The sequence below is a fragment of the Bubalus bubalis genome, chromosome 2, assembly GCF_019923935.1.
Source record: "Bubalus bubalis isolate 160015118507 breed Murrah chromosome 2, NDDB_SH_1, whole genome shotgun sequence".
Taxonomy (NCBI): Eukaryota; Metazoa; Chordata; class Mammalia; order Artiodactyla; family Bovidae; genus Bubalus; species Bubalus bubalis.
Genome location: NC_059158.1, coordinates 59,543,447 through 59,569,824, shown reverse-complemented (window position 1 = coordinate 59,569,824; position 26,378 = coordinate 59,543,447). Strand labels below are relative to the sequence as shown.

Here is a 26,378-nt window from a genome sequence, read left to right as displayed (position 1 = left end):
TCCTCTTTCTCTGTCACTCTCTCCCTCATCCCCAAGTGTCCTCCATGTGCCTCCATCTTTTTTCTCTCTTCCTTTCTCCTGTGTTCTCTGCCTTTCCTTCCCTTGCATTCTCAACTCTCTTTCCTCCCTCCTCTCTTTCCCTCCCCATTCTATCCTCCCAGAAGATGTCACAACTCCCAGTCCTAGGCTAAAATACCAAATGACTTCTACCACATCCCCCCACCTCAATCAAATCTTTTGCCTTTTTAAAAATTCTTAACTTCTAATTTCCAGGGGGAAAAAAAATCACAAAGTTCTCATTTACTGGAAAGACTACAAAACTTTTGCATTTCGTTCAAAAGAGTGACAAAATATTTGTGGTTGCTTGGTGGTTACAATCTTTTATAATCGTTATGGCTATTTTTCTTCTCATTCCCACTTTAGAGGGGAAAAAGTGTTTAATACCTACAGTATCTTTATATCACATAAGTTCTTTTCATTTTCCCTTTAGTTTCAAAATATAATAAATAGTCATGAAATTTTGCTTTTAGGCTTAAAAGAACTTGAAAAAGATTTTGTTCAGCTTACTGTTTTTGTTTGTCATGAAAAAAAATTGTTTTAAAATAGGATATCTTATTTTCCTTACAGGTTTAAAAAAAAATCTTTCTGATAGATTAGCTACAGGAAGGTTATAGGAGGTGGTTGAATGTTCAAGACATTGAGAATACTCATATATAGTTCTGGGGTATGGGTTTCTTATAAATGTCCTGAGAAACAGAACAGCCGTAGTAAACACTAACTTCTAGTTGACTCACACAAATTTTCTGGAACATAAAACAGGTCCTTACAAAATTTTGGTCTTTTTACAAATCTGTGAAAGTTCTATTTAATTCACATGTTTTCTTGAACCAGTGGAGAAATGTGATCTGTTTTATATTTCCTGTAGTTTATAAACATGCCAAGTTTTAAGTATTGATACAAAGACTCGCCACCTAGTGGCTGACAGTTACCATTTGCATACTAATGCCAACATAAATTTTACACAGCTGTATTCCATAACCTTAGAATGATATTTTACAATATTACTTGTGAATTTTAAATATTAAATACTACTTTGCTAAGAAAATAGGTATGTTACTGATAAAATATTGTCAAGCACACATACTCACACACAAACACATGGTAATAATATTCAAAGACAGGAAATGGACTTGAATGTTATGGCCATTTTCAAAATTCAGTATATAACTTTACACATATAACATATAACTATTTTTGTGAATATTTGTAAAGTTTCTCATTTTTTTAGAATATTTGACATAAGTATTTTAGTTATAGCTTATTAGTTGGTAAATAAAAGGATTAAAAATTATTACTTATATTGATTCATTAGGGCAGGGAGATAAACTTTTATTTTAGTTAAAAGTGGTTTAATGTTTCAGCTTATATTTTGTTACTCTGATAATTCCACTGTGATAATGAATTGTGAGCATTTAATTGTTTTAGAATTAAAGTCCACTGTAAATGGACTCAGAGAATCAGTTCTTTACCACAGGTAAAGAAGAGTCTATTTTGTTATGCTTATTTCCATTATGCTTTAAGAGGGGATTTGTAACTGATCAAGCTTGTTCAAGTTTTCTGGTTTGTGTTGCCCTTAAAATGAAACATGCCAAACTATTGAAAAAATGTAGCATAAAATCACTAGAAACAATTGTACTTTTAAAAGGAAAGAATACATAATTGGTCACGTCAATCAGTGTCAGTCATATATATAACATAGTTTCAGTGGTTTAGCTAAGATTACACAACTAGGAAATAACTAGGGGTTAAGACTAGAACAAAAATTCTGTTAAATCTTAGGTAATTAGAGGATACAAAACAAACATTTAATCCAGGGTATCTGAATTTTCTTGTTTTTTAACTGTCATTCATAGGAGATAGTAAAAAATTGTATATTGTCCTAGAAAATACATGAGTTAATGCACTTCTAAGGTTTAAAAAAAAGATAATTTTTTTCTGTTTAACACTTTGAATTATTACATCTACTTTTTAAATAGGAGCCTCCTTTATAATTTAACCAGACATTATCTTCAGTTCTGTAAAAATATAAATTTCAAGTAAATAAAGTACTGATACAAAATTTTGTGTTTTTCATTCATGATACCTTGCATTTTCTTCCCATCTCTGGAGTATTCATCATCAGATGACCTAAATGCCTATAAGTAAACAGATTCTGACTAAATTCTGAAATTAAACATCTCTATTATAAGAGAAAAGAGCAAAGCCAGGGAAACAATTCTGGTAAAGAAAGAAAGACTTGTGGTTATGTGCTTTTTACTAATTCAGATTCTTGGGTTGATGTCTTATCTACAGGCTCATTATAAAAAATCAAGAACTGTTGGATGTGAGTTTTCCAGGAGTAGAGTTGAAATTAAAAACCCTCACGAAAGTCCCTGTTCCACACCTACAGAGTTGCATGCAAGACTTTTGAGTAGTCACTCAGGGAGAAGAGCGCCATCTACTGAAACCCTATGGTTTCCACTGTGGATGACTGGCGCAGAGTTCAAAGATTATGCAGCTCAGTTCTTTCATTTTGTAACATCAAATGAGATCACCACCTTGAAGTGATTAAAGTGGATTGCTTAAGAGTTAAAGTTTTAAAGATGAAAGATGTTATTGCCTTTGCTGGACATGAAGAACATTTGTAAAGTTTCCAGGTCTACAATAACTTTCTGGAAACGTCTCAGAGGGCTGTTTCTTGTAAAACAGCTTTCCTTAGAAAAAAGTGCAGTGCTCTTGTTTTCCACATTGAAAAGAAAAAAAAAAAAAAAAAGGAGAGGGGTAGTGTGGTATAACAAATATCTAGAGTTTTCCAACGGGAAACTTGGCCTGTTTCATGTCATGATGACAACGGAAAAAACGAGATAGCAAGTCTTACACAAATCATTTGTTAACTGCAGCTTGGGAAGTTACATTAACCACTAGAATTTCTGTCTGCGCCTAATGAAAACACAGCAGAAATGGATTCCTTTCAGATTAACTAATACAACCCTTGTATTTTCCATGACTGAGGTCAAGAACTGCCATTAAAATGTAATCTTAGTGAACAAAATGAAAAGTTCAAAGAAGAGTGCAAAACTTAGTGCTCCCCAAAGATGTAAAAACTGAAGATAAAGGATCCAGAACCTATTAGAAGTTATATTTGCTTTGGAAAGTCAGATTAAGAAAGTATTGCTTCAGCAAAATGGCATTTATTTTTTCAAAACTTTGTTTTCTATAATATTTGGTGTGGAGGAGAGCAAACAGGGACTGTTTCTCAAGTCAGTTAAAATCAGAGAAACTCTCTGGAGCTGCCTGATATGTTCATCTATGTCCACATACAGAAGGGAATCTCTTAATGAAGGTAGAAGTTCATTAATATGACTCATTTAGTTACTATATGTGCTGCCACTCAATCTTAGACATCCTAAATATATACATTTTTCTGCATGAATACATAAGCCTTATATGTTCATTGTTGTTGCTGCAGATAGGATCCTGGTTTTCTGTATCTAGTAAAACATATGCTGAGTTCCCAGTGCCAGTTAATCCTGTTGGTGGTCTGGATGTCATTAGGGTGGTCTTGGAGATTAAACTGTTTTTCATAAGTTCAGAAGAAAATAAACAACAGAATTCAATTCCAGATGTTGTCTTCTTGTTTTGAGGCCAGATTGAAAAGATTTTCTGCATAAAAATGTTATTCCTTTAAAAAAAACAGAAAAGAAAACCCTGCTTTTTTACATTCTGATTTCAAATTTGCTGGACTTAGAAATTATAATGGGACAGAGCCTATCCTGCCCCTGAAACTACAGAAAGGGAATAGAATGTAGTAGCTAAGAATATCAGATTTAGAGATAACCTTTCCTAGGTTCAAATCGTAGCTTCACCTCTTACCCTATAACCTTGGGGAAATCACTTCCTGTCTGTGTATCTCCGCTTCCCTATCTGTAAAATGAGTATTATGATGGCACCCACCTCCGCAGGCTTGTGGGAAGATTAAGTAGGATAGATATGCAACACATATAGAACAGTGCCTGCAACACAGGAAAGACAGGCACAAACTCTGCCTAGTATGAGTTTTACTAACACTGGAAAATAAAATTACTGTAAGGAAGGTGAAATTAAAATACTTCATAATTCAGTGATAAGGAAAGTAAAGAATAGCATTTTGGTTATCAGACATAAAATTTAAAGATGTTTGCCAACTGTAATTATACAAGTAGAATATGTTTTCTTCAGTATTCTTATAATTTGTCACTAATCAGATTGTATTATAATGCAATGGCTGATTGTTAGATATATGACACTTTTAATTCTAATTCTTTAATTATTTTTATTTTTCACAGGAGAAAATCTTAAAGGAAATTTCTAATTGGAGACATAAAAATCACATATCTATAAGGAATAAAACAAGAAAACATCTAGAAATGATTCATAAAATTTCTTGGTCTTTGGTTTTTTTGTAGGGGATAAGAATAAAAAGACTCTACCTTGTCCATGCAAAAACCACTTTAAAATTGAAATTATTCATCTACATAGGTCTACAGATATTTCTTTCAGTCCTTTTTGTTAACTCATCTAACATATTTTAACATATTCTGATTAATAATAGCAGCCAAAACATATTTAATAAAAATGTATGTTTTCCAAACATTAGTATAATTTAAAAGCCAAATATATTTCAGTTGAAAACTATGAATTCCTTTTGTTCACACTTACAAAATATTCAGCTTTCTACAGTAACAGGAAAATGTTATGATAATTTGCATATCACATCTGTTATTTTTAGATTTTCAGATTAAAGAACACCTTTTCTCTGAGAAAGATTCAGTAAAAAGGGAAGAGGAAAAAAAACTAAACCTGCCACTCAAGCTAAATTAACAATTTGATTGGATGCTTCAAGGCATATAATTTTTACTCCAAAACTAGAATTAAGACAAAGATAACTTACAGTGTATTATAGTTTAGTCACAAGAGTAAAATTTTATCAAATCAACATAAATTTACATGAAGAATGGAAACCAAAACAACAAAATGAAACTTTTAAGAACATCTGAAAATATAAGATTATGTTACTCAATTTTATTTTTCTCTAAAATTCCAAAGAGCTAGAAAATTAAAGAGGCAAAGAAGGGATTATGTCATACATTAGTTTCATTTTGTTAAATAACTTAGATGATGATTTAGTCTAATGCATTGTCATGTGACCACAAAGAATTGATTTCAGGACTGCTTTTTGTACTCAGAAACAGAAAGTGACATGAGAGATGGGGTTTAAAATTAGTTATACATTGGAACAGGGAGACTTAGTTTAAGCAGTAACAATAAAGGAGGGAATTGGAAAATCTACTATTTGTGCAGTAGTAAAAATTAGATTATTTGCCTTTTCTTTAACATATTTGCAAAAGTATGTAACATTTCTTTTCATCAAAGCTTCTCTGAATTTAGATATCTAGAAAAGAAGGGAATAACGTGAGATGACTATTGTTTCTGAATTCCATTTTCTATTTTATTTCTAAACACTGCAAGTGGCTAACCAGAGCATTTTATTCCTTTTAAAAACAAAACATTTTTTTTTTCCTTGACTCTGTCATGATTTTCTCACATACAACTAGGCTATGGTCCTAAAACTGAGGACTGTGAGACATTTGTGTAAGAGGTTTAGCTTCTAAGAGAACATACTGCCAACCATATTTGGTCATACACAAAACAAAAAGTTAAAGGGAACTGCATAAAATTCTCTGTTCTTTCAACAAGGGTGACTGAGATAGAACAGTAAAGAAAAGTCTGACATTCAGGTGCAAGTTTCTATAGGAACTGACTTCAAGAGAGCCCAATTTCTTTCAAATGGATGAGAGATAAATTATGGCAATAAATAGAAGTGTATTAATTCTTACTTTTCAACCATTCCAACTTTCTTCTTTTATTTAGAACAAATCATATTTTTTTAAAAGTACACCAAATTAACTCAATCTTTATATTGAGACCTTTATGTTATAAAAAGCATAACACACATGTATGACTCCAAATAAAATTTGAAAACAAAAAACTAAATAATTTCCATTTATGTAACATTGGGCTTAACCCCAATTCTAACAAATTCATTTACAAATTTAAATATCGATATTATGCTTATTTGTTTACTGGTTTGCAGAGGGAATGGAAAATACTGTGTTCTAGGCTTGATGATACCTTCAATGAGACACAAACATAGGAGTATGAATACATAAGGGAAAATTTTTATGTTAATTTTAAGGCAGATTATAAACATAGGAAGAGAAGATATTAAAAATACGAGATGCTTGACCCTAGCTCTGTCATCTTCATTTGTCTTTAATACATCATCAGTATCCAGTACCTAATTTTTATAACACAGACCCTGTGTTAAATACAGAAAGATATTCTTGACCCAAAGGCAAAGCACTAAAAAAATTGTTAGTATAAACTGATGGTGTCTTTTTTCTTTCCTAGCTTTATTGAAGTGTAAGTGACAAATAAAATTGTATATATTTAAGGTGTACTTCTCTGATAGCTCAGTTGATAAAGAATCCACTTGCAGTGAAGGAGAACCCTGCTCAATTCCTGGGTCGGGAAGATCCTCTGGAGAAGGAATAGGCTACCAGCTCCAGTATTCTTGGACTTCCCTTGTGGCTCAGCGGGTAAAGAATCTGCCTGCAATGCAGGAGACCTGGGTTCGATCCCTGGGTTGGGAAGATCCCCTGAAGAAGGGAAAGGTTACCTACTCCAGTATTCTGACCTGGAGAATATCATGGATTGTATAAGTCCATGGGGTCCAGAAGAGTCGGACAACTTTCACTGAGCAACTTTCACTTTCAAGGTTACAGCATGACGAGTTGATATATATACACATTGTGAAATGATTACCACAATCAAGTCAACTAATACATCCAGCATCTCACATAGTTTCCTTTGTGTGTATGCATGGTGAAAACACTTAAAATCTACTCTCTTACCAAATTTCAAGCACACAATACAATATTGCTACCTGTAGCCAATGTTTTGTACACTAATGTTATTTTCAAAGAAGCTGAGAAGCCTGAGAGCCATATTATTAATGAGAAAAATCTTGAACTAAAACTGATCTGTTGAAACACTCCATATAATGCTAATTTAAAGAAGGTTTTTAAATAATTCATTTAAGAAAAGGGAGCCACGGTAAACATTGAAGACTGTATTTCATGCAATTTTATTAAACAATCTTTCATCAAAACTTTCAGACCTTTTCTGAAAACCAGTGAGCTTAGTTCTAAGTATAAGATGTCAGTTCTCCTTAGCAAAAAACTTTAATGTCTGGATCCTTACTGTTCATAAAATAATGTGAAAAAAGATTGCACTTCTCTTAAGCATGTCTTTCAAAACACCATTTTGATAGGCCTACTTCATTCACATTAGGTAAGCATTCTGGCATTCAGCTTTTATGCTCACAAAGTATAAAGGAATGCTCCTTTAAGGCCGAGACAATATTTCTTTCCAATGTTCTCATCTGTTTCAAACATGGAGGGGAAACTAAAATAACTTTTTAAAATAAACAGATTCTTTCTTGCCTACTTAAAATTGCAATGAAAAAATCATGCTTTCTTTTATTAGCTGTAAACCACATAGGGTAATTATAACATGTAAGAATGGACTTTTAAACCTCTTGAATCCATCAAAGGTGTAGCACAAGACCATTAAAGTTGTATGTACAGACATAGATGGAAATGAGGAATGGAGGGATCCTGTACAGTCCATAGTTTCTAAAATTCTACTTTGTTTTCTAAATTTTTACTGAGTCAGTTAAACCTCTAAACCCAAAATATTGGGTTGGTCAAAAAGTTCATTCAGGTTTTTCCATAACATCTCATGGGAAAAACACAAACAAATGTTTTGGCCAACCCTATATTTAACATTAATTCAGGTATGGAGAAGGTACAAAAATGGGAACTTGGAAAGGTTTGCTTCATGTCTGTATGTAGTATCCAGAAAGAAAAATCTAGGACTTTCCCAAAGGCTTTTAGGCCATAAGGCACCAAAAAGTGTATTCAAACTACTTGCCTTCTCCCAAGCAGGCCTCTTTCAGCAAGCATTTTAAAGATTATGGCTCTGAGAAAATAAAATTTCACTGTTTCACAAAAACACAAATACTGAACAAGTATATGATTCGTTTGCAAAAATTTTTGCAGATATTTAGTAACTTCTGATTTATTTACTCAGTTACTGGCAAGTTATCATGGTAGCCCTCAAAAGCTAAAGTTGTATTCAACCACAATTCAGAGCCACTGCCTTAAAAATTGAGACCAGTTCTTAGTTTGGCAACCCTTAAGCCAATTCATTGTTAATAGCCACTGAAATTTCAGTACCCTACATATAATTAGGAAACAAGTCTAAAATTTTGGTCAAAGTGAATTTTTGACCATTTTAAGCCACAAATACACATGGTCATGATTCATATTTTTCCCTATTATTTTAACATATTCTTGCCAATATTTGTTTAAAAAAAAATTAGTGATTTGGAGACCACTTTACATCCATATGGGATATACAATATATTGTAGCATATCATATTAATGCCCAACAGAGCTAACAGTGATAGTCAATACATACAGTGAGACTTCTTGAGGTTTTCCCAGGAATCTGGAAGAGTTTTATGTTGCCAAGAGTAGCTCAGTTTTCCCCTGAATTTCTCAACTAGGTTAATAAAATCCAGAAAGGCTTAAGAGTCAGTGACAGAACCATCTTTATAGTTTAATGCTTCCATCTATAGCTAAAGCAAAGAATAGCAATTAGAAAAACTTCTTTTCAATTGCACAATTAATATATAAATGCTTAAGTGAGCATGGGATTTCCACTGGTGTTAAATTCTTACTACAAGCAAAATTAAAATATCTACTAGCCCTAAGGCAGTTTTATCTTGGTGTGCTAGTTTGATGTTAATAAACAGATTTGGTATTTTAATTATTACTACATAATTAAGACTACAGCAAATTATGTAGGGAGAACATAATATTCTTGGTAGTTTAATTTTTGGATTTTTTTTTTAATGTGAAATATCACACCATCTCTCTCATTTTCCAGCTGTTGACGGAGGATGCTCCCATCTCGGTCAGTCTTATGCAGATAGAGATGTATGGAAACCAGAACCGTGCCAAATATGCGTCTGTGACTCAGGATCCGTTCTCTGTGATGACATAATATGTGACGACCAAGAATTAGACTGCCCCAACCCTGAAATCCCGTTTGGAGAATGTTGTGCAGTTTGCCCACAGCCTCCAACAGCTGTGAGTTTAAAGAAAATCTGTATATATTCATGAGTAGTTCCTATGTCATAGGAGCCAGAAAGGAAATGAAGGTAATATCTGGCAAACAGTCAAATGGGCATTACCAGTAAAAGATGAACCTTCCTATTGAAAACCAGGGGTTAGATATGATTTAGGGTAAGAAATTGGGACATATTTCATGGAAAATTTTTTCTGTGTTTAATCTATATCTTTTCCATTTATTAGCCCACTCGCCCTCCTAATGGTCAAGGACCTCAAGGCCCCAAGGGAGATCCAGTAAGTAAACAGTGAAAGGAAATTAGTTCATTGATGAGTTTGTTTTTTTTTTTCCTTCTAATAACCTTTCCATATTTGAACTTTCATCATTTATACATTTCCTTTAGTATCACATATTTAAATAATAACACATGAGAGCTCAAACTGAGAACCATAATTGTGCATGTAAGCATTTGATCTCCCAAACTTTGTCTAATGTCTTCACTTCTCTTATCAGTTTGAAAAATAAAATAGAGGTCAATATACAAAGGAATAAATTACACTGAAATGATTTACATCATTTGTTTAAAAATGTATAGATTCCCAAGAAAACATATCACATATATTGATTTCTTATAAGCACAGAAGCTACAATTTGATAATGATTTTAAATCACTAAGACTTTTCAGTGTTTTCTTTATTTTTATCTCTATTTTTTTAGGGTCCTCCTGGTATTCCTGGGCGAAATGGTGATCCTGGTCCTCCAGGATCACCAGGTTCCCCAGGTTCTCCCGGCCCTCCTGGAATCTGTGAATCATGTCCTACTGGTGGCCAGGTAATAAATTCTGGGACTAAAAGATCACCCATTCAAAACTATCTGGTTCATTTTCTCTTCTTTAGTCTATATTACATCTCACTTTTGTGGCATCCCTATATCTATTCTCTGATTTTATGTGTTTATCAAATTGTTTTTTAGTGCTTATGTTTGTGCTAGGCACTGTCCTTTTTTATAAGTAAATTCACTTTCTCCATAATTCTAATGCCATTGCTACTATATCTTTATAAAATTTCCCAGCTTCTCAGCAGGCATATAATATATGCACTATGTTTGAGAAATGAGCAATCAACTACTCAAAGAATTAACCCTGAGAATTTAGGAAGCGCTGCAGCTGTGCCTTGTTCCCCTTATAATCCTCATGATAAAGCCTCTGAAAGTCTGTACCAAAAGCAGTTAAGGAGTTATGAACACCCCTTAATGACTTCAAGTCAAAAGGATTATGCAAGACTATGCAACTACTCTTGCCCAGGCTTCAGAGCACATCCTGCTCCTCTGGAAAAGCATGGCAACCCACTATCTCTGCATGTAAACTCTACATGTAACTCTGCATGTAAACAAATAAATAAATAAGACAATGTTTCTGCTGCATGGAATTAGGAAGAATTAGAAAACACATACACAAATCACTGTAGGTTGGGGGAAAAAAAAAGATTAAAAAAAATCAACAGGAGGCAAAGGATAGAGTCTAACTTATTCTTATCATACTAACAAACAGAATCCATTGCTAGGCCAAGAATTCAAAATAAAATAGTCTCCAAAACAATCCAATAAAAATATAAACCTTTCCATTATTCTTCCTCTTGTTTTCTATGGGGATGTCTATTTTTTTGGTGAATCTGTTAGGCATTAACAAAAAACTGGAGATATACATTTTACTTGTATCAGTAATTTTGGACAAGTAATTTGACATCTTCATTTTTTCTGCTCAAAATGAGAGTCAGGTTATTTGATCTCAAGGCCTTAATCTATGATCCTATGTTTCCAAAGCTGTGGATATCACTTAGAAATGATATGCTTGGTTAAAGCATATAAAAACAAATTATTTAGAAACAAATTGCTTACAGTTAGTTGAAAAAAATTTGCATTGCATAGGCAAGTATTTCTGTAGGACATCTAATATCTAAAGTTACAGAGAGAATGAGCAAGATAATTAAATCATACATACACTCTCTGGCATGCAGAAAACTTTCTATCAATGAATAGATGTTGCATGCATTTCTACTAAATGCTTTTGAAAAGAACTATGATCTACATAGCAACATGATCTTATCTATCTGGTCTCTTTGCTACAGAACTATTCTCCCCAGTACGAAGCATATGACGTCAAGTCTGGAATAGCAGGAGGAGGAATCGCAGGCTATCCTGGGCCAGCTGTATGTACAAGTGTTTGTCAGCATTTCTGAGAATTATTTAGCCTTCCGTTCTGTTAAACCTTGAATGGTTGTTCTTCTAGTAACACAGTATTACAGCAGAATTGTGCAAAATAGCTTATTTTTGTTAAGGCTGGGAAAGAAAATGGTAGGTTTACCATGATCCTTCTATCCAAATTCATTTTTGTCTTCACTGACTCATTTCACACCTGTTTTGCCATTCCTTCCTTCTTTACACAACCAGGGGGCACACCTGCCTTCACGCTTAGGTCTTACACTCTATTTCCCAATTTTAACCAAATTTTGTTATTTTTTGCTTCCACTTTTCTTCTTTTTTAACCTGAGTTGTTCAGAATCTTCTTTTAATCTTTGTTCATTATTTAAATGCTGCTATCTAGATGACAATCCACAGGATAACAATCCATTATCACAATTCATCTCACTTCCAATCCTGAAATCAAATAACAAATGTTTCCAGAATTTATCAAGTCCTTTTAAGTTCATCTACTGTAAGTGGTAGCAATTCACACTGTACCCAAAGGGTTTTCTTCCATGTAAATGACCTAGAGTTTTGATAGAAGAAAATAGCATAAAAGCATTGAAACGTGGGCATGCGTGCTTGAGGCATGGTGTCCCATGTAAATGATCCTTTTTTAAGAACAGCACTTAGAAGGAACAGTACCAGGGAAGGTAATCATTTTACTGCCAGAAACAGGTAACTGTGTAAATGAGACATGGAGCTGGATTGCCAGGGATCATGGAGGATTGCTGCCCAGATCATTGGACCCCATATTTCTAAAGCTTCTAAAACCAGAAAGTATAAAACTTCAGCTATTAGATCTATATGATAAATTACAGAAAGACGCTTAGTAGGCAAAAAGTAAAAAGACAATTTTTAAGTTTTAGAGCCTGGGTTTTATTTTTATTTTTTGTATCTTTTAAAACCAGAATGGTAATTGCATTAACTATGTAAATGTCAGTATCTCGTGTTTCTCAGCTACATTCACATTATGGATCCTATTTTTCAGTCAGACATACTGTTTTTACTAAAAAACAAGCAAACAAAAAAAGCTAAAAAAATCTAATACTTATATTTTTAATTACAAGATAAAATTTAAGAACTCATTTTCTAAATTTATTATCAGTATTTATAAATAGTATGCTAGAAAACTGAAGATTTTTCATTTAATCTGTATTTATGAACAATGACAAATCATTTATAATTATAATTTATTGTTGCCCCAGGTACAGTGAGTCTTACATACACATCTAAATCTTCATATCAACACAACTCAATGATATTGGGTTAATTTACATCATTATTTTTAGACACTTGTGTTTATAGTATGCAGATTAATATTTTCCAACATTGAGTTGGGCTGCCAGGCAAAAGTGTTCTTCTTCACCAGCTCTAGCATCATCTTAGTGTTGCCGAGATTCTCATAGCATTTTATGTAGATTTTTCCAGATTTGGAATGCCCCTTTTGGAGAACTCAGGTTAATGTTTTATAACATTTGCCTATAATTTTTATTTACTCTGAGAGAATTTCATTTAAAATGAAGTTTTTGTGATGAGATTTTCATTTAACATTAATAAAATAAATTATATCTATGAATAGTTACTGCATAATGAGGTATGTTGTTCTCATTTTTAAAGATGTCATTATCATTCCAAACAGGGGCATCTCTGATGCCTGGATAAAGTGTGTTTCAGAAGCATTTGTTTTGTATTTATCCTTTGAATTCGTGTTACAGGGTCCTCCTGGCCCACCCGGACCCCCTGGCACATCTGGCCATCCTGGTGCCCCTGTAAGTATAGCCATTCATGGCGATTTCTTTCTTATGAATATTATATGAGTCAAGTTAATACAGATCTTGCTGTAATTTTGCTATTCCAGCAGACATAATCCCAGTTAAGTACAGAAGTAGCAACCAAGAAACTATCACTCCTTTAAAGATGGAATTTCATGCTTAGTTCCTTTCCACCAACTGTTAGCACTTAAAAGCTTGGCAAAATTAAATCATTTTCTTAATTTGCATGTCATATGGCTTCAAGTCTGAAACAATGCAGTTTCAATAGAATTAAGTGGGTAAAATGGAATAAATGGATGATTCTGACCTGAAAATTTTTGGTTTCCATCTTTACAAACGAATAGAATTCACTGACTACATTCACAAATTCTGATTTCATACTATCTTCAAGATGTAAATGAATCATATGAAATTAAGTTAGTGTAAAAATATTTACATATTATTTATTCTATCCACTAGGGTGCTCCAGGATACCAAGGTCCCCCCGGTGAACCTGGGCAAGCTGGTCCTGCAGTAAGTAACATTTATAGCTATACTTAATAAATTGACAGTTTTAGATAGAAACCACCTTTATATTCTAAAACATAACCTACAAAATATTTATCAAATTTATTTAAAATAATAAGCTGTACTTTTAGGATTGTTTAACTGGTTCCAAAGATCTTTTGGACTCAGTCATTTTGATATCTTAGAGACACTATTTTAATCTAGGAATTTCTTGGCTAATTAGCCACCACAACAGTCCACTTCCTAGTATGAATACAACTCCTCGTTCTGTTAAATATAGATTAATTAATCTATTAATTAGTTCACCTATGTGTCGACTTTCTTGAAATATAATTTGTAAACTTAATTTTGTTGTAAAAGTCCACCAAGAAAACATGCTGTGTAAATAAGATGAAGTTAGTTTGAATTAATATTTCAAAATACCTATATATTTAAAAGTTCAATATCTCAAAAATGTAGAAGTGTATTTGGGTTATATATATATGATGTATTTATATATATATATAATTATATATATATAAATATATATAAAACACAGATACATGGTACTTTTAATTTTCCTTAAAAATACGTTTAATAAACAGTAATAATTGGATTTAATATAGGTAACCTATTAACTCAAGGTGTCATTTTCATAATGAGACACATTGAGAGTATTTTCTAAAAGGATTTTTTTCTAGGAATATACCTAATTATAATAATAAATTGATTGTAACAGAAAAATCTACAGATGTATTTGTTTTTTATTTCCTTTTTTCAGGGTCCTCCAGGACCTCCTGGTGCTATAGGTCCATCTGGCCCTGCTGGAAAAGATGTAAGTTTTTAAGAAATGCATGGGGATGCAGTACAATTCAAGCTGGAATGTTCTAAATAATATATCCCATGTTCTAGAATCTCAAAGAAAAACCTTACTCCAAAATTTGTTACTATCTTAATAACATTTAAGCTCATGTTAATCTCTGAATATCTATGCTCTATTTGTATAGGTATATATACCATTTTTAAAATTCGAAACTAACAAAACCCCTCATCCAATGAATTTATCACTTAACTAGAGATGTTTCTTCTCTTTGTCTCTTGTAATAAAGAAATCGGTATCAGTGCTTTATGAACTTGAAAACTTAAAAAACACCATTAATATTATTCTATTCTCTTTTCCCTTTTAATTTCCAATGGCAAATTCTTCCCACTGGGTTGAGAGTTGGTCATATATTTGTTTGGAGTGATGCCTGAATTTTTGATGAGTTTATGTCAAGGTGGGAGAAACACGCCTCATTCCTTTTGCTGAGGAATCTTTTCTCACAACCATATGTTTAGCCTAACCGTGTTCATGAATCTTCAGTGAGAGAAATACAAAGTAATCAGTTCACTAACTGGCTGCAGTGGGTTTTCTCTTACACAAGCTCCCATATATTTTCTCCTCCATCTAGGGGGAATCAGGAAGACCCGGACGACCTGGAGAGCGAGGATTTCCTGGCCCTCCTGTAAGTCTTCAGTATAGAATGAGTTAGTTGGAGTAATCACAATGGTCTTCAGTTGAAAATTGTATGATTAAATTATACTTTAAAATAGAAGACACTGGATTGTGAGTCTATTTGAAAATTCATTAATATCTTTTTTATTCCTTTTTTTAGGGTATGAAAGGCCCAGCTGGTATGCCTGGATTCCCTGGTATGAAAGGACATAGAGTAAGTACAGTTTCTAAATTAACTCTTAAGTTGTTCCATTTGGCTGTGTTTATTTACCTAGCCAACTTTATTGGGCAATTGAGTGTGTGTCAAAAATGACTAATTCCAACTAGTTGTTTGTTTGTGTTTTCATTTTCTAAATCTATCAACTTTGTTGACAAAATCAACTACTTATTTTACATAAATCAATAAAGCTGAACTTAAGTACACAGAAAATATTTGTAAAAGAATAAGTGTCTCATTGCCACTGTCAGAAAAGATGAAAATAAATTATTGATAACTATTCTTAGTCAATATGATTTACAGATCAAATCAAATGACTTTATTCTAGGCAAAATATTAGGTAGTGTCAAACAACTAGATGGAAATTCTATCAACTTCATAGAAATAAAATTTATGACACAGATATTTGCTACTCTACAGTAAAGGCAACTTCCTAACTGAACTAAATTGTACTTTCTAATTAGATCACATTTTTTTTTATTGTAAAATCAATGTCTCAGTTCTTTAGTGCATTTAACAGAGTTTTAAATCATTTATGTCAGTGTTGAAAAGAGTGCTATGTGCTAAAGCTAGCTATAAAAATTTAATGTAAAGTTTTTAACTATTCTGAATTGTTAACGGGTCTTAATATTTTTACTACTTTTTTATATTTCATAGGGCTTTGATGGACGAAATGGAGAGAAAGGCGAAACTGGTGCTCCTGGATTAAAGGTAAATCACAACAAACTCACATTTTGATAAATAAATTTATTTAAATGTTATAGCTATATTTAAGGTTTATGTTTTAGGGTTTGGATTTTTCTAAAACCTACCTGGGTTTTACATTTTAGGAGCTAAATAATAGGGAGATATAACTGAGATGTTCTATTAAAGCTTCCATGAAAGCTGATAACTTAAACTGTCTAGATTAGAAATGACTAAGTATCCCCAAGTAACATGTTGACTTCTTCTGTTTAGTCTTCAAGTTTTTAAAATGCAAAAATTGAGATTTACAGTATATAAGATTGCTACAAAATTTGATATTGCTTAATGTAATCTTTTTCTTTGGTTCCATATGTTTTTTATAATATACTGTATTGAAAAAATTATAAATTTTTTTCCTGTTACACAAAACGGTGACATATGTTACATGTTTCTAGGGGGAAAATGGCATTCCAGGTGAAAATGGAGCTCCTGGACCCATGGTAATTATGTTTCTTATCATACAATTTTCAACTTTATTATTAACTTCCATCTAATGCAAAACTTGCCTCCCTGCTTCCCCAGCCATTCTTATACATGTCTAGTTGAAAGTAAGACCACACTTATAATTTTATCCTCTAGGGTCCAAGAGGGGCTCCTGGTGAGAGAGGACGGCCAGGACTTCCTGGAGCCGCAGTGAGTATTCCTACTGACATTACACAATTGCAATCTGAGTCACAGATAAGCATCTCGGTTAGTTTTCAGGCTATGACAATCTGCAAAAAACTTTATAAAGTTGCATTTAAAGTCACCTCCATAATTAGCAATAATTATAAGCAAACAAATAAGCGTTTTATAGTTTAACTGGTGAGGATTTTTTAATGTATTAACTTGCATTCAGTTCTTAAAACACAGAATCCAAATTTTCTACATCAGATCATTGCTGTACATATCAGAATTTTTAACAATTTGCCTTTTTAAGTATATCATTAAGCAGATTTTAATACACTAGAAGAAAAGTCAACTCAGTTGCATCAGACTTTTAGTTAAAATATCACTTTACTTGTGAGCAGCCTTTCAGAAAGAGAAAGATGTTTGAGACCAAATTCTCTTTTTAGGGGGCTCGAGGTAATGATGGAGCTCGAGGAAGTGATGGACAACCGGTAAGCAACTTTTTGTCAAACCCTGATGTGCTTAGTGTAATGAGAGATTATGGGATTGGATATTGGAATAATATGGATTGTAAACCTAAAACTCAACATTTTTTATAAATATCTGATTCAAACTGACACTAATCCCATAAACAAAATCTAGGAACAATTAATCTAAAAACTCTAAGTCCATAAACAAAATTCTGATACTCCTTATTATACTTGGCCAGTTGCTAACATCTGTATGGTACTTAACAATGTTAGTTACTGGCTAATATTGGATATGGGACAATTATAAGAGTCTTGCAAAGATGGATAATAATGCTATCTCTATTTTACAAATGACATTTCAAGGCTAAGCAACCTATACAAAGTCACAGAATTCATGGCATAAATGGTGGGGAAAGGGGGATCAAAATTTTCATTTTATTCTGCCATATTGTTTCTCCATATAATAGTCATCTCTGATGATAATACTGTTTTTATCTGTACAGTTTTCCTCTGTATTGTGTATGTACCCATTCATTATTTACCAGTGATATGAGTTTTCCTTTACTTAAGAGATCTTGAAACGTTTTTTTCATTTTTTAGGGCCCCCCTGGTCCCCCTGGAACTGCAGGATTCCCTGGTTCCCCTGGTGCTAAGGTAAGCATGTATTTCCATAGAAAAATGTAAAATATATCTTGAAGACTTCATAAAATCATTGGATTGCTTCTTGGAAATGATTTTTTAATACTCAAATGGATTTCTTTGATTTATTTGGATATTTGAAGCCCTGTCTTTGACTCCAAAGGGGATGTTATCCCTGACTTTCAGTATTCTGATCTCTTCCGATGTCTTTTCTTTTCTCCCAATCTCTTTCTGTGAACAGAGATAACACTGTTGTATACATGGTTATGATTTTTTTCTGCCTTTATGATTAATGACACTTCACTTTAATTTTCATACTACTCCAGCCTTTGGGAGATGAATTTAAGCAGGACTGAATAATAAACTAGCTAAGAGATTAGAAGTGGAAAGGGAGACTGACTACTAGGGGTTTCATCTCTTAGGGTGAAGTTGGACCTGCAGGATCTCCTGGTTCAAGCGGTGCCCCTGGACAAAGAGGAGAACCTGGACCTCAGGGACATGCTGGTGCTCCAGGTCCCCCTGTAAGTACCAAAAACTACTGAGAGGACGAGTGTTGCTACACTTCATTTCATGAAAGCATATATTTTAATGTGCTGTCAATTAAAGCTACTTTTTTGAAAAAAAAAAAAATGCTTAGTGCTCTGCAATGCCTCTACTAAGATAAATATTGTTTTGAAATTACTGATTTAAATACTGAAATTCATTTTTGAGGTCTGTGCTTTTCTAGAATTTATGAATGTTGTGGTTATATGACACCAAATGAAGTAGAGGATGAATAGCTATCTGATACCTTGAAGACTATGCCCCAAACTAATCACCAATCAGAGAAAGTCAGAAAAGAAAACAAGACCAAAAAAAACTCTTCTCTTTATGTACTTATTTAATAATTTAGTCCAAGTGCATATTATCTTTAATTTATTCAGATAATGATCATTTTTTTGCTACTTTTTATCTTTTTATGTGTTGTCCTGTAGTTGGAGGAATCACCTAATCTCTATAAAGCACAACATGTATACATGCTAAGTTGCTTCAGTCATGTCCAACTCTTTGTGACCCCATGGACTGCAGCCTGGTAGGATCCCTATGTCTGTGGGATTCTCCAGGCAAGAGTACTGGAGGGGGTCTTCATTTCCTACCCCAATAAAGCACAACACCCATTAATAAATTTATTTTAGTTTATATAAGCAGCTTCAAATGTAGGTGCACTGTTGGCATTATTATGAATATGCTCTTTTCCCCCTCTAGGGGCCTCCTGGGAGTAATGGTAGTCCTGGTGGCAAAGGTGAAATGGTAAGATGTCCCCACAACTCACCCTCATCTCAGTCCAACACACATTATTGGCTTCCTTTGTATTTAGCATGATAAGACATTTAAGTTGGTTACTTAGAAAAGAAAATTCAAGTTTGGCTCATGTTAATGTCCTTGGATTGTGTCCAGGGTCCTGCTGGCATTCCTGGAGCTCCTGGGCTGATAGGAGCTCGTGGTCCTCCAGGGCCATCTGGCACCAATGGTGTTCCCGGGCAACGAGGTGCTGCAGTAAGTTGTTTGTTTGTTTTCCTTCATTGTCTGAGAGGTGTGGCTTCTTTCTCACAATAAAAATAACAGGCTCTTTGTTCTTATTCCATTGAATGTATATTGATTTCATTGTTTTTGTAATTGAATCAGCTGTGACTGCTGATGATTTTGTTAGTCTATTCTCCCTGTTTATTAAGCCGCAATTATGTTCCATTTAGGGTGAACCCGGTAAGAATGGAGCCAAAGGAGACCCAGGACCACGTGGGGAACGCGTAAGTATTGCCTCAACAGATTCAGTTATTTCTTAGAAATATAGAACATAGTTAAGAACTATGCAGGTTAAAAAAAAAAGTGCTTGAAGTTCAGTCATTATTTCTGTCATTTCACAGGGAGAAGCTGGTTCTCCAGGTATCCCAGGACCTAAGGGTGAAGATGGCAAAGATGGTTCTCCTGGAGAACCTGGTGCAAATGGACTTCCTGGAGCTGCAGGAGAAAGGGTATGTCTCCCATGGGCATGGAAAAGGAAAACAATCATAGAACTTCACCTTCGTGGTGAGGCAACTGTGTTTGTTCTTAATCTGAGTAGTACTCAATCGCAAAGATTATTTTGAAGCATCTCATACTATGAGAATTATGAAAAAGTTTTCACGTTTTGGACTTAAATATTTGCCTTTCACTATTTCCAGGGTGTGCCTGGATTCCGAGGACCTGCTGGAGCAAATGGCCTTCCAGGAGAAAAGGTATAGAACATTAGTTTCAATTTTCAGAAATGCTTGTGCTATATAAAGATATATTCTTCTGACAGTTTCCCATTAATTAAAACCTAAATATCTGAAAGAAATATATTGGAACTAAAAATAATAATAATTCCCAATGTAAAACAATGATTCCAGCTCCTGTTCAGCCATTCTCCTAGCTTTGTAACTAACATTACTCAACCTCTGTGAGAACTCTTTAACTTATCTTTCAACTAGGAATTATTTATCTCAATATAATTACAAGAATAAATTAAAGTGTCTGAAAGTTCTTCGAAAACTCTGAAGTGCAATATAAATCAGATTTCATGACATCAAGATATTTTATTTTATATGCACCAAAATATATTGCTAAGCCCACTAAATATCAGTTCCTTCAGCATGTGATGTTCATCAAAGTTACCTTAATATATTATGCAAGCTAATAGATAATGTGCTTTACACTGAGCATGTCGGCAATGTCCCATCTCTCTTGAAGGGGCCAAAAGAAGTTCTCTAGCTGCAGCCCCAGTACCATCAATGTCCAGGTCAACGAAGGCTGTTTTACATATATGTTGGTTTATTTCACTACATAGGGTCCTCCTGGGGAGCGTGGTGGCCCAGGCCCTGCAGGGCCCAGAGGAGTTGCTGGAGAGCCCGGCAGAGATGGTCTCCCTGGAGGTCCAGGATTGAGGGTAAAGAGAAACACTTGTTTGATCCACACTGTCATTTAGTAAGAGGAAAAGCAAATGAAGAGCGTTCAAAAATAACTTAAGTCAGACACTATGTTTTGTAAGCTCAGATGAAACAAAATTATTTTACGAAAATTTAACCTGGTATAGATTGAAGAGCATAAAATAGAATGCTTCAGTAAGATATTTAAAGACAGAAAAATGTGTGTAAATATGAGGCTACATGCTGCTGCTGCTGCTGCTAAGTCACTTCAGTCGTGTCCGACTCTGTGCGACCCCATAGACTGCAGCCCACCAGGCTCCCCCATCCCTGGGATTCTCCAGGCAAGAACACTGGAGTGGGTTGCCATTTCCTTCTCCAATGCATGAAAGTGAAAAGTGAAAGTGAAGTCTCTCGGTTGTGTCTGACTCTTAGCGACCCCAAGGAATGCAGCCTACCAGGCTCCTCCGCCCATAGGATTTTCCAGGCAAGAGTACTGGAGTGGGGTGCCAGTGCCTTCTCCATGAGGCTACATATGTCAGTGGAAATCTCAAAATTTTATAGATAGATTTTTTAGTTTTTTTTTTTAACTATCATTTTTAAATCAGCTGACTGACTGAATTCTTCAATTTAGGGTATTCCCGGTAGCCCCGGAGGACCAGGCAGTGATGGGAAACCAGGGCCTCCTGTAAGTACATTTTCAACATCTCATTTTACAAGTCCAGAGAATGGTTAAATGCACAATTTGGACTAGCCTTCATGTATATTGTATAGCTTTAGGATGTACATTGCATATTCTATCAGACTTTTTGAAATTTCTGTTAATATAATTTTTTCTTATTAGGGAAGCCAAGGAGAGACTGGTCGACCCGGTCCTCCAGGTTCGCCTGGTCCACGAGGTCAGCCTGGCGTCATGGGCTTCCCTGGTCCCAAAGGAAACGATGTGAGTTCCTTCCTTCATTTCTTCAATAAATAGTTGATGGAAGTCCTTTTATTTTCCATATGGGGGTGCAGATGGCCCCAAACTGATTTCCACTTCAAAGCACAGAAGAGTATATGAGAAAGAAGCTTCCCTCTACCGTGTGAGAACGGAGCTAACGTATTTTTTTCTGGAGTTCTGGGCAAAGAGCAGAACACTTACAGAAGCCTAGTCTAGAAATGAGTTTTCAGTTGGGGATATATACATGTGTGAGTAGGGGGCAGATCAAAAACATGAGAGAACATGATAATGAATAATTTCCTTTTGAGATTTAGTAAATACTGGCTACTTCTTTAGGGTGCTCCTGGAAAAAATGGAGAACGAGGTGGCCCTGGAGGTCCTGGCCCTCAGGTATGTAGATTTTATCCACTCATTTCCAGTCCTCTGACAGTGCTCCCCAACGTTTTTGGCCTCAGGGACCAGTTTCATGGAAGACAATTTTTTTCCAAAGACCAAGGGAGAAGGGATGGTTTGGGGATGATTCAAACACACTGAATTTATTGTGCACTTTATTTCTATTATTATTATATAAGCTCCACCTCAGGTCATCAGGCATTAGATCCTGGAAGTTGAGGCAATGCCTGTTGTATTAGAGGCATTTCTCTCCAACCCCATGACTTCTGTTTTCTTGATCTCTGCTTCCATAACTGCTTTCTTTTAGGGTCCTGCTGGAAAGAATGGTGAGACCGGACCTCAGGGTCCTCCAGGACCTACTGTAAGTTTCCTCGCGTGAACTGGAAACGGAAGTGGATGGGAGTGGGCCTGAGGGAAGACTTTGGGAATTATACAGTCTCTGCCACTGTATTGTTATAGCTCACCAAAGCAATTATGAAGATTGTTTATTTAATCAGCTAGCTAAATACTGACACTGAATAAAGTTTCTGCCGTATATGTCTTCCTTACACCACTTCCACAAGCCAGACTCTGCCTTCCTTCATACCATTAATTTTTAAATTAAGCAGTTGGCCTGATGAGATGAAAAATATGTGGATAAATATGAAAAGATATTTTATAGTGAAGCATCTCATTGTATGTTTTTACATAGGGCCCTTCTGGTGACAAAGGAGACACAGGACCCCCTGGTCCACAAGGACTACAAGTAAGAATTTGTTAATCAAATGTCATTGGGCCCCTATTTTTATCAGTAGTTTCATTTGATAGCTATATTTGTTAAGTTAATCAACACTTCAATTTTTTTGTGACACTGAAAGATAATTCATCTTAAGCTTAAAATGTGTGCCTCTGACTTCTACTTTGAAGTTCACATAATTCAGTATGCTTATATTTATTTTTATTGTAATTTAAATGTATATAGCTAAATTCATCTATTCATAATTCAATTTTATATACAACAACATAAAGAATAGAGGGAGATGAACATAGGTTTCTAAGATATGAACATCACCTCTCTGTCACAGGATTCTGAGGGCTACAAATATTCTACACCTAAAAAGACTGCTGGAACCATTTTTTGAATACTCTGCAGAAACATACATACTAAGAGAAGCTTTCCTATAATCAACGTTTGAAGTGATTATACAATACAAATATGATTCTTTATAGGGCTTGCCTGGAACGAGTGGTCCTCCAGGAGAAAACGGAAAACCTGGTGAACCTGTAAGTTGCATGTCACGTTTTCAAAACTCAGAAGCCAAAAGAATAATCATTTATAAATGGTTAGCTTTCACATTTTCATGCCACGGTATCTGAGTTTTAACATTTAGTTTTGAAATAACAAATGTTATTTGTTAGTTCATTAACAAAACAAAAAAAAATATTGAATCATAACTATTCCATTAAAAGTTTGAATTTTATCATAAAAGGACCTTAAAGAAGAGAATATAGCTCATGACTGGATAAACTGAACAAGTCAAGTGTGTATTTTGCTTATTTATTTATATAACATACATTCTGATAGAAGCCTAATCACACAATGTCATCACTGTCCTAGGGTCCCAAAGGTGAGTCTGGTGCACCTGGAACTCCAGGAGGCAAGGTAAATATTTCAACCTACTTTCTCATTTCTTCAGCATTTTTAGTATATCAAACCAAAATATTCCTGTTTTAGAAGCTCAACATTGAAAATGTTTGATGAATACATTTAGGGTAATCCAAGACATTTCTAATACATTAAATTTGCATCATCTAGAAAATTGAATTTTCTGACATGAATAAACAAAGTAGAGTCACCTATGGGCCTGAAATTTCAAAAGAAAACCTTTCTAGTGCATTGCTTCTCTACAGGAAAACGGTTTTGAGAGAAAACCTTTCAAATTTTCCCCTCGTGATAAAATAATAATAAAAGTGTCAAAGCTAGCTCATCAGGCCAGGTATAAAAATTCCTTTGCTTAGAGTAACTCAGCTTATGTTTCCATTTTTCACTCAATTGATCAAATGCAGTTTATAATTGTTAAAATTTCCAGATTATTCAAAAGTTAAGAGCATTGTGATCTGTATCAAAATAATACAATGTAGGGTGTTTTTGTTTGGTTTTAAGCCTGAGTTTCCTAACAGGGATTTTCTGTTTTCCTCCTACAGGGTGATTCTGGTGCTCCCGGTGAACGCGGACCTCCAGGAGCAGGAGGGCCCCCTGGACCTAGAGGTGGACCTGGCCCCCCTGGTCCCGAAGGAGGAAAGGTAACTCCCCCACCCAATTTAATTCACTTAGATTTTACAAAACGCATTCCTTATCTTTCTTGTGAGCTATGATTTCTCCTTTAATTTCAGGGTGCTGCTGGTCCCCCTGGGCCACCTGGTTCTGCTGGTACACCTGGTCTGCAAGGAATGCCTGGAGAAAGAGGGGGTCCTGGAGGCCCTGGTCCAAAGGGTGACAAGGTATCAACCTATTTTCTGTTAATTATGTAATATGACAGACTTTTTTGGTTAAAGGAAGGCAACATTACTGGAAAGTAATCCATTTCTAGAGAAACTTTTTAATCGGGACACCTATGATACATTGCAGTGACTCTTGAGGGTTGCTCCTCTTTTTGTCATATTTTCATTGGAGATGCCTCTAATCTGATGCCATTGTTTTTTATTTGACAGGGTGAGCCTGGCAGCTCAGGTGTCGATGGTGCTCCAGGGAAAGATGGTCCAAGGGTGAGTACTCAAATTGGGGAGAAGCAAAATTTATGTTGTATGGAACAGCCCTTCACCTCATCTTATTTTTTCCAAAAACTCCTTATAAGTTAGATCATACTTTGCCACCTTCAGGGCATTAAAAAGAACTGATGATTGTTAAAATTCCTGATTTCTGTCACTAACAGTTCAACAATGACCTGAGAATGGAAAAATCTCAAAAGTATGATAAATATTACAAACTAAAGTCATAGTAATTCACTAAAATCCAAGATAATCAATACTGCTCATGAAGAAACTTTTTCATTTAAAAAAAGCATTGAAATTCCATGGTATATTCATACCATGGAATACTACTTAGCAATAAAAAGGAATGAACCGTTGATACATGCAACAATGCAGACAGACACCAGGGACATCATGCTGAGTGATAAAAGTCAGTCTTGAAAGGATCCATACTGCATGATGTTCATGAAACATTTGAGATATGGAACAGTTTTATGGTTGCCAGAAGTTAGGAATAGGGGAGAGGGAGATGGATATAACTATAAAGAGATGACATAAGGGGGTGTTTTATGGTAATTGGATATTTGAATATCTTGATTGTAATGGTGGTCATGCAAGGTTATACAGAATAAAATTGCATTAAAAATTACATACACATATACACACAAAAAGAAGTGCATGTGTAACTGGTGCAATCTGAAAAACTCTATGGATTGAACAAATATAAGTTTCTTGGTTTTGATACTATACCATAATTCTGTAAGATGCAATCCTGAGAGAGGTTGGGAGAAAGATGTACAGAATTTTCCTGTATGTTTCTTTGCAATCTTCCATGAATCCATAAAACTATTTCAAAATAAAAGTTAAAAAAACACATTACAATCAATTCTGTTCACATTAGAAAACACCTAGATATGACTGTAGCAAATAAACATGGTAATTAAGCCATTAGATAGACATTATCTTTACTGAAGTTGCTTTAAACAAATTCATAAGTACTTCACTTTTAACAGACTAAATAGGTAAGCCATCATCCAATATTTTAAAATCTAATATTTTATTTATGTAATATAAGTAAACCTTAATATTTGAAAATTTTGATGTGAAAACTTTGATATGTGCAACAATACTTTGGTTAAATTAAATATTTTGAATTGTTATACAGTTAAATAAAGCAGTACACTTTAATTTTAAAAGATATGACAGTAAGATCTTACATCATGTCTTATTTATCTTCTGCAATAGAAAGAAAACTGGATCAATAAATTGCAACTGAATCTTGTATTTAGTAAACTGTGTGGTATTTTCACATTGAGTAAAAATATCTAATTCAAGCCATCAAGGACACCACATTATCTAGCTTATTAGATGAACAATATATCCATATATATGCCTTTTGATTAATAAGGAAAATGATGCTGCTCATCTTCAATATTAAAATA

The 26,378-nt window shown here is 34.3% G+C and overlaps 1 protein-coding gene across 1 annotated transcript in view; it reads left to right on the top strand.

Annotated features, from left to right (window-relative positions):
* The window catches only part of COL3A1 (collagen type III alpha 1 chain), a 39,706-nt gene that overhangs the window by 1,545 nt on the left and 11,783 nt on the right, over window positions 1–26,378 (top strand). The window contains exons 2-32 of the mRNA XM_006073705.3: window positions 9,094–9,296; window positions 9,522–9,572; window positions 9,994–10,107; window positions 11,403–11,483; window positions 13,236–13,289; window positions 13,752–13,805; window positions 14,560–14,613; window positions 15,230–15,283; window positions 15,434–15,487; window positions 16,148–16,201; window positions 16,630–16,674; window positions 16,814–16,867; window positions 17,290–17,334; window positions 17,914–17,967; window positions 18,375–18,473; window positions 19,198–19,242; window positions 19,390–19,488; window positions 19,686–19,739; window positions 19,857–19,964; window positions 20,154–20,207; window positions 20,798–20,896; window positions 21,508–21,561; window positions 21,718–21,816; window positions 22,150–22,203; window positions 22,514–22,567; window positions 22,898–22,951; window positions 23,416–23,469; window positions 23,804–23,848; window positions 24,391–24,489; window positions 24,580–24,687; window positions 24,898–24,951. Coding sequence (XP_006073767.3) covers window positions 9,094–9,296; window positions 9,522–9,572; window positions 9,994–10,107; window positions 11,403–11,483; window positions 13,236–13,289; window positions 13,752–13,805; window positions 14,560–14,613; window positions 15,230–15,283; window positions 15,434–15,487; window positions 16,148–16,201; window positions 16,630–16,674; window positions 16,814–16,867; window positions 17,290–17,334; window positions 17,914–17,967; window positions 18,375–18,473; window positions 19,198–19,242; window positions 19,390–19,488; window positions 19,686–19,739; window positions 19,857–19,964; window positions 20,154–20,207; window positions 20,798–20,896; window positions 21,508–21,561; window positions 21,718–21,816; window positions 22,150–22,203; window positions 22,514–22,567; window positions 22,898–22,951; window positions 23,416–23,469; window positions 23,804–23,848; window positions 24,391–24,489; window positions 24,580–24,687; window positions 24,898–24,951 — 2,204 coding nt within the window. The remainder of the gene's footprint in view (window positions 1–9,093; window positions 9,297–9,521; window positions 9,573–9,993; window positions 10,108–11,402; window positions 11,484–13,235; window positions 13,290–13,751; window positions 13,806–14,559; window positions 14,614–15,229; window positions 15,284–15,433; window positions 15,488–16,147; window positions 16,202–16,629; window positions 16,675–16,813; window positions 16,868–17,289; window positions 17,335–17,913; window positions 17,968–18,374; window positions 18,474–19,197; window positions 19,243–19,389; window positions 19,489–19,685; window positions 19,740–19,856; window positions 19,965–20,153; window positions 20,208–20,797; window positions 20,897–21,507; window positions 21,562–21,717; window positions 21,817–22,149; window positions 22,204–22,513; window positions 22,568–22,897; window positions 22,952–23,415; window positions 23,470–23,803; window positions 23,849–24,390; window positions 24,490–24,579; window positions 24,688–24,897; window positions 24,952–26,378) is intronic.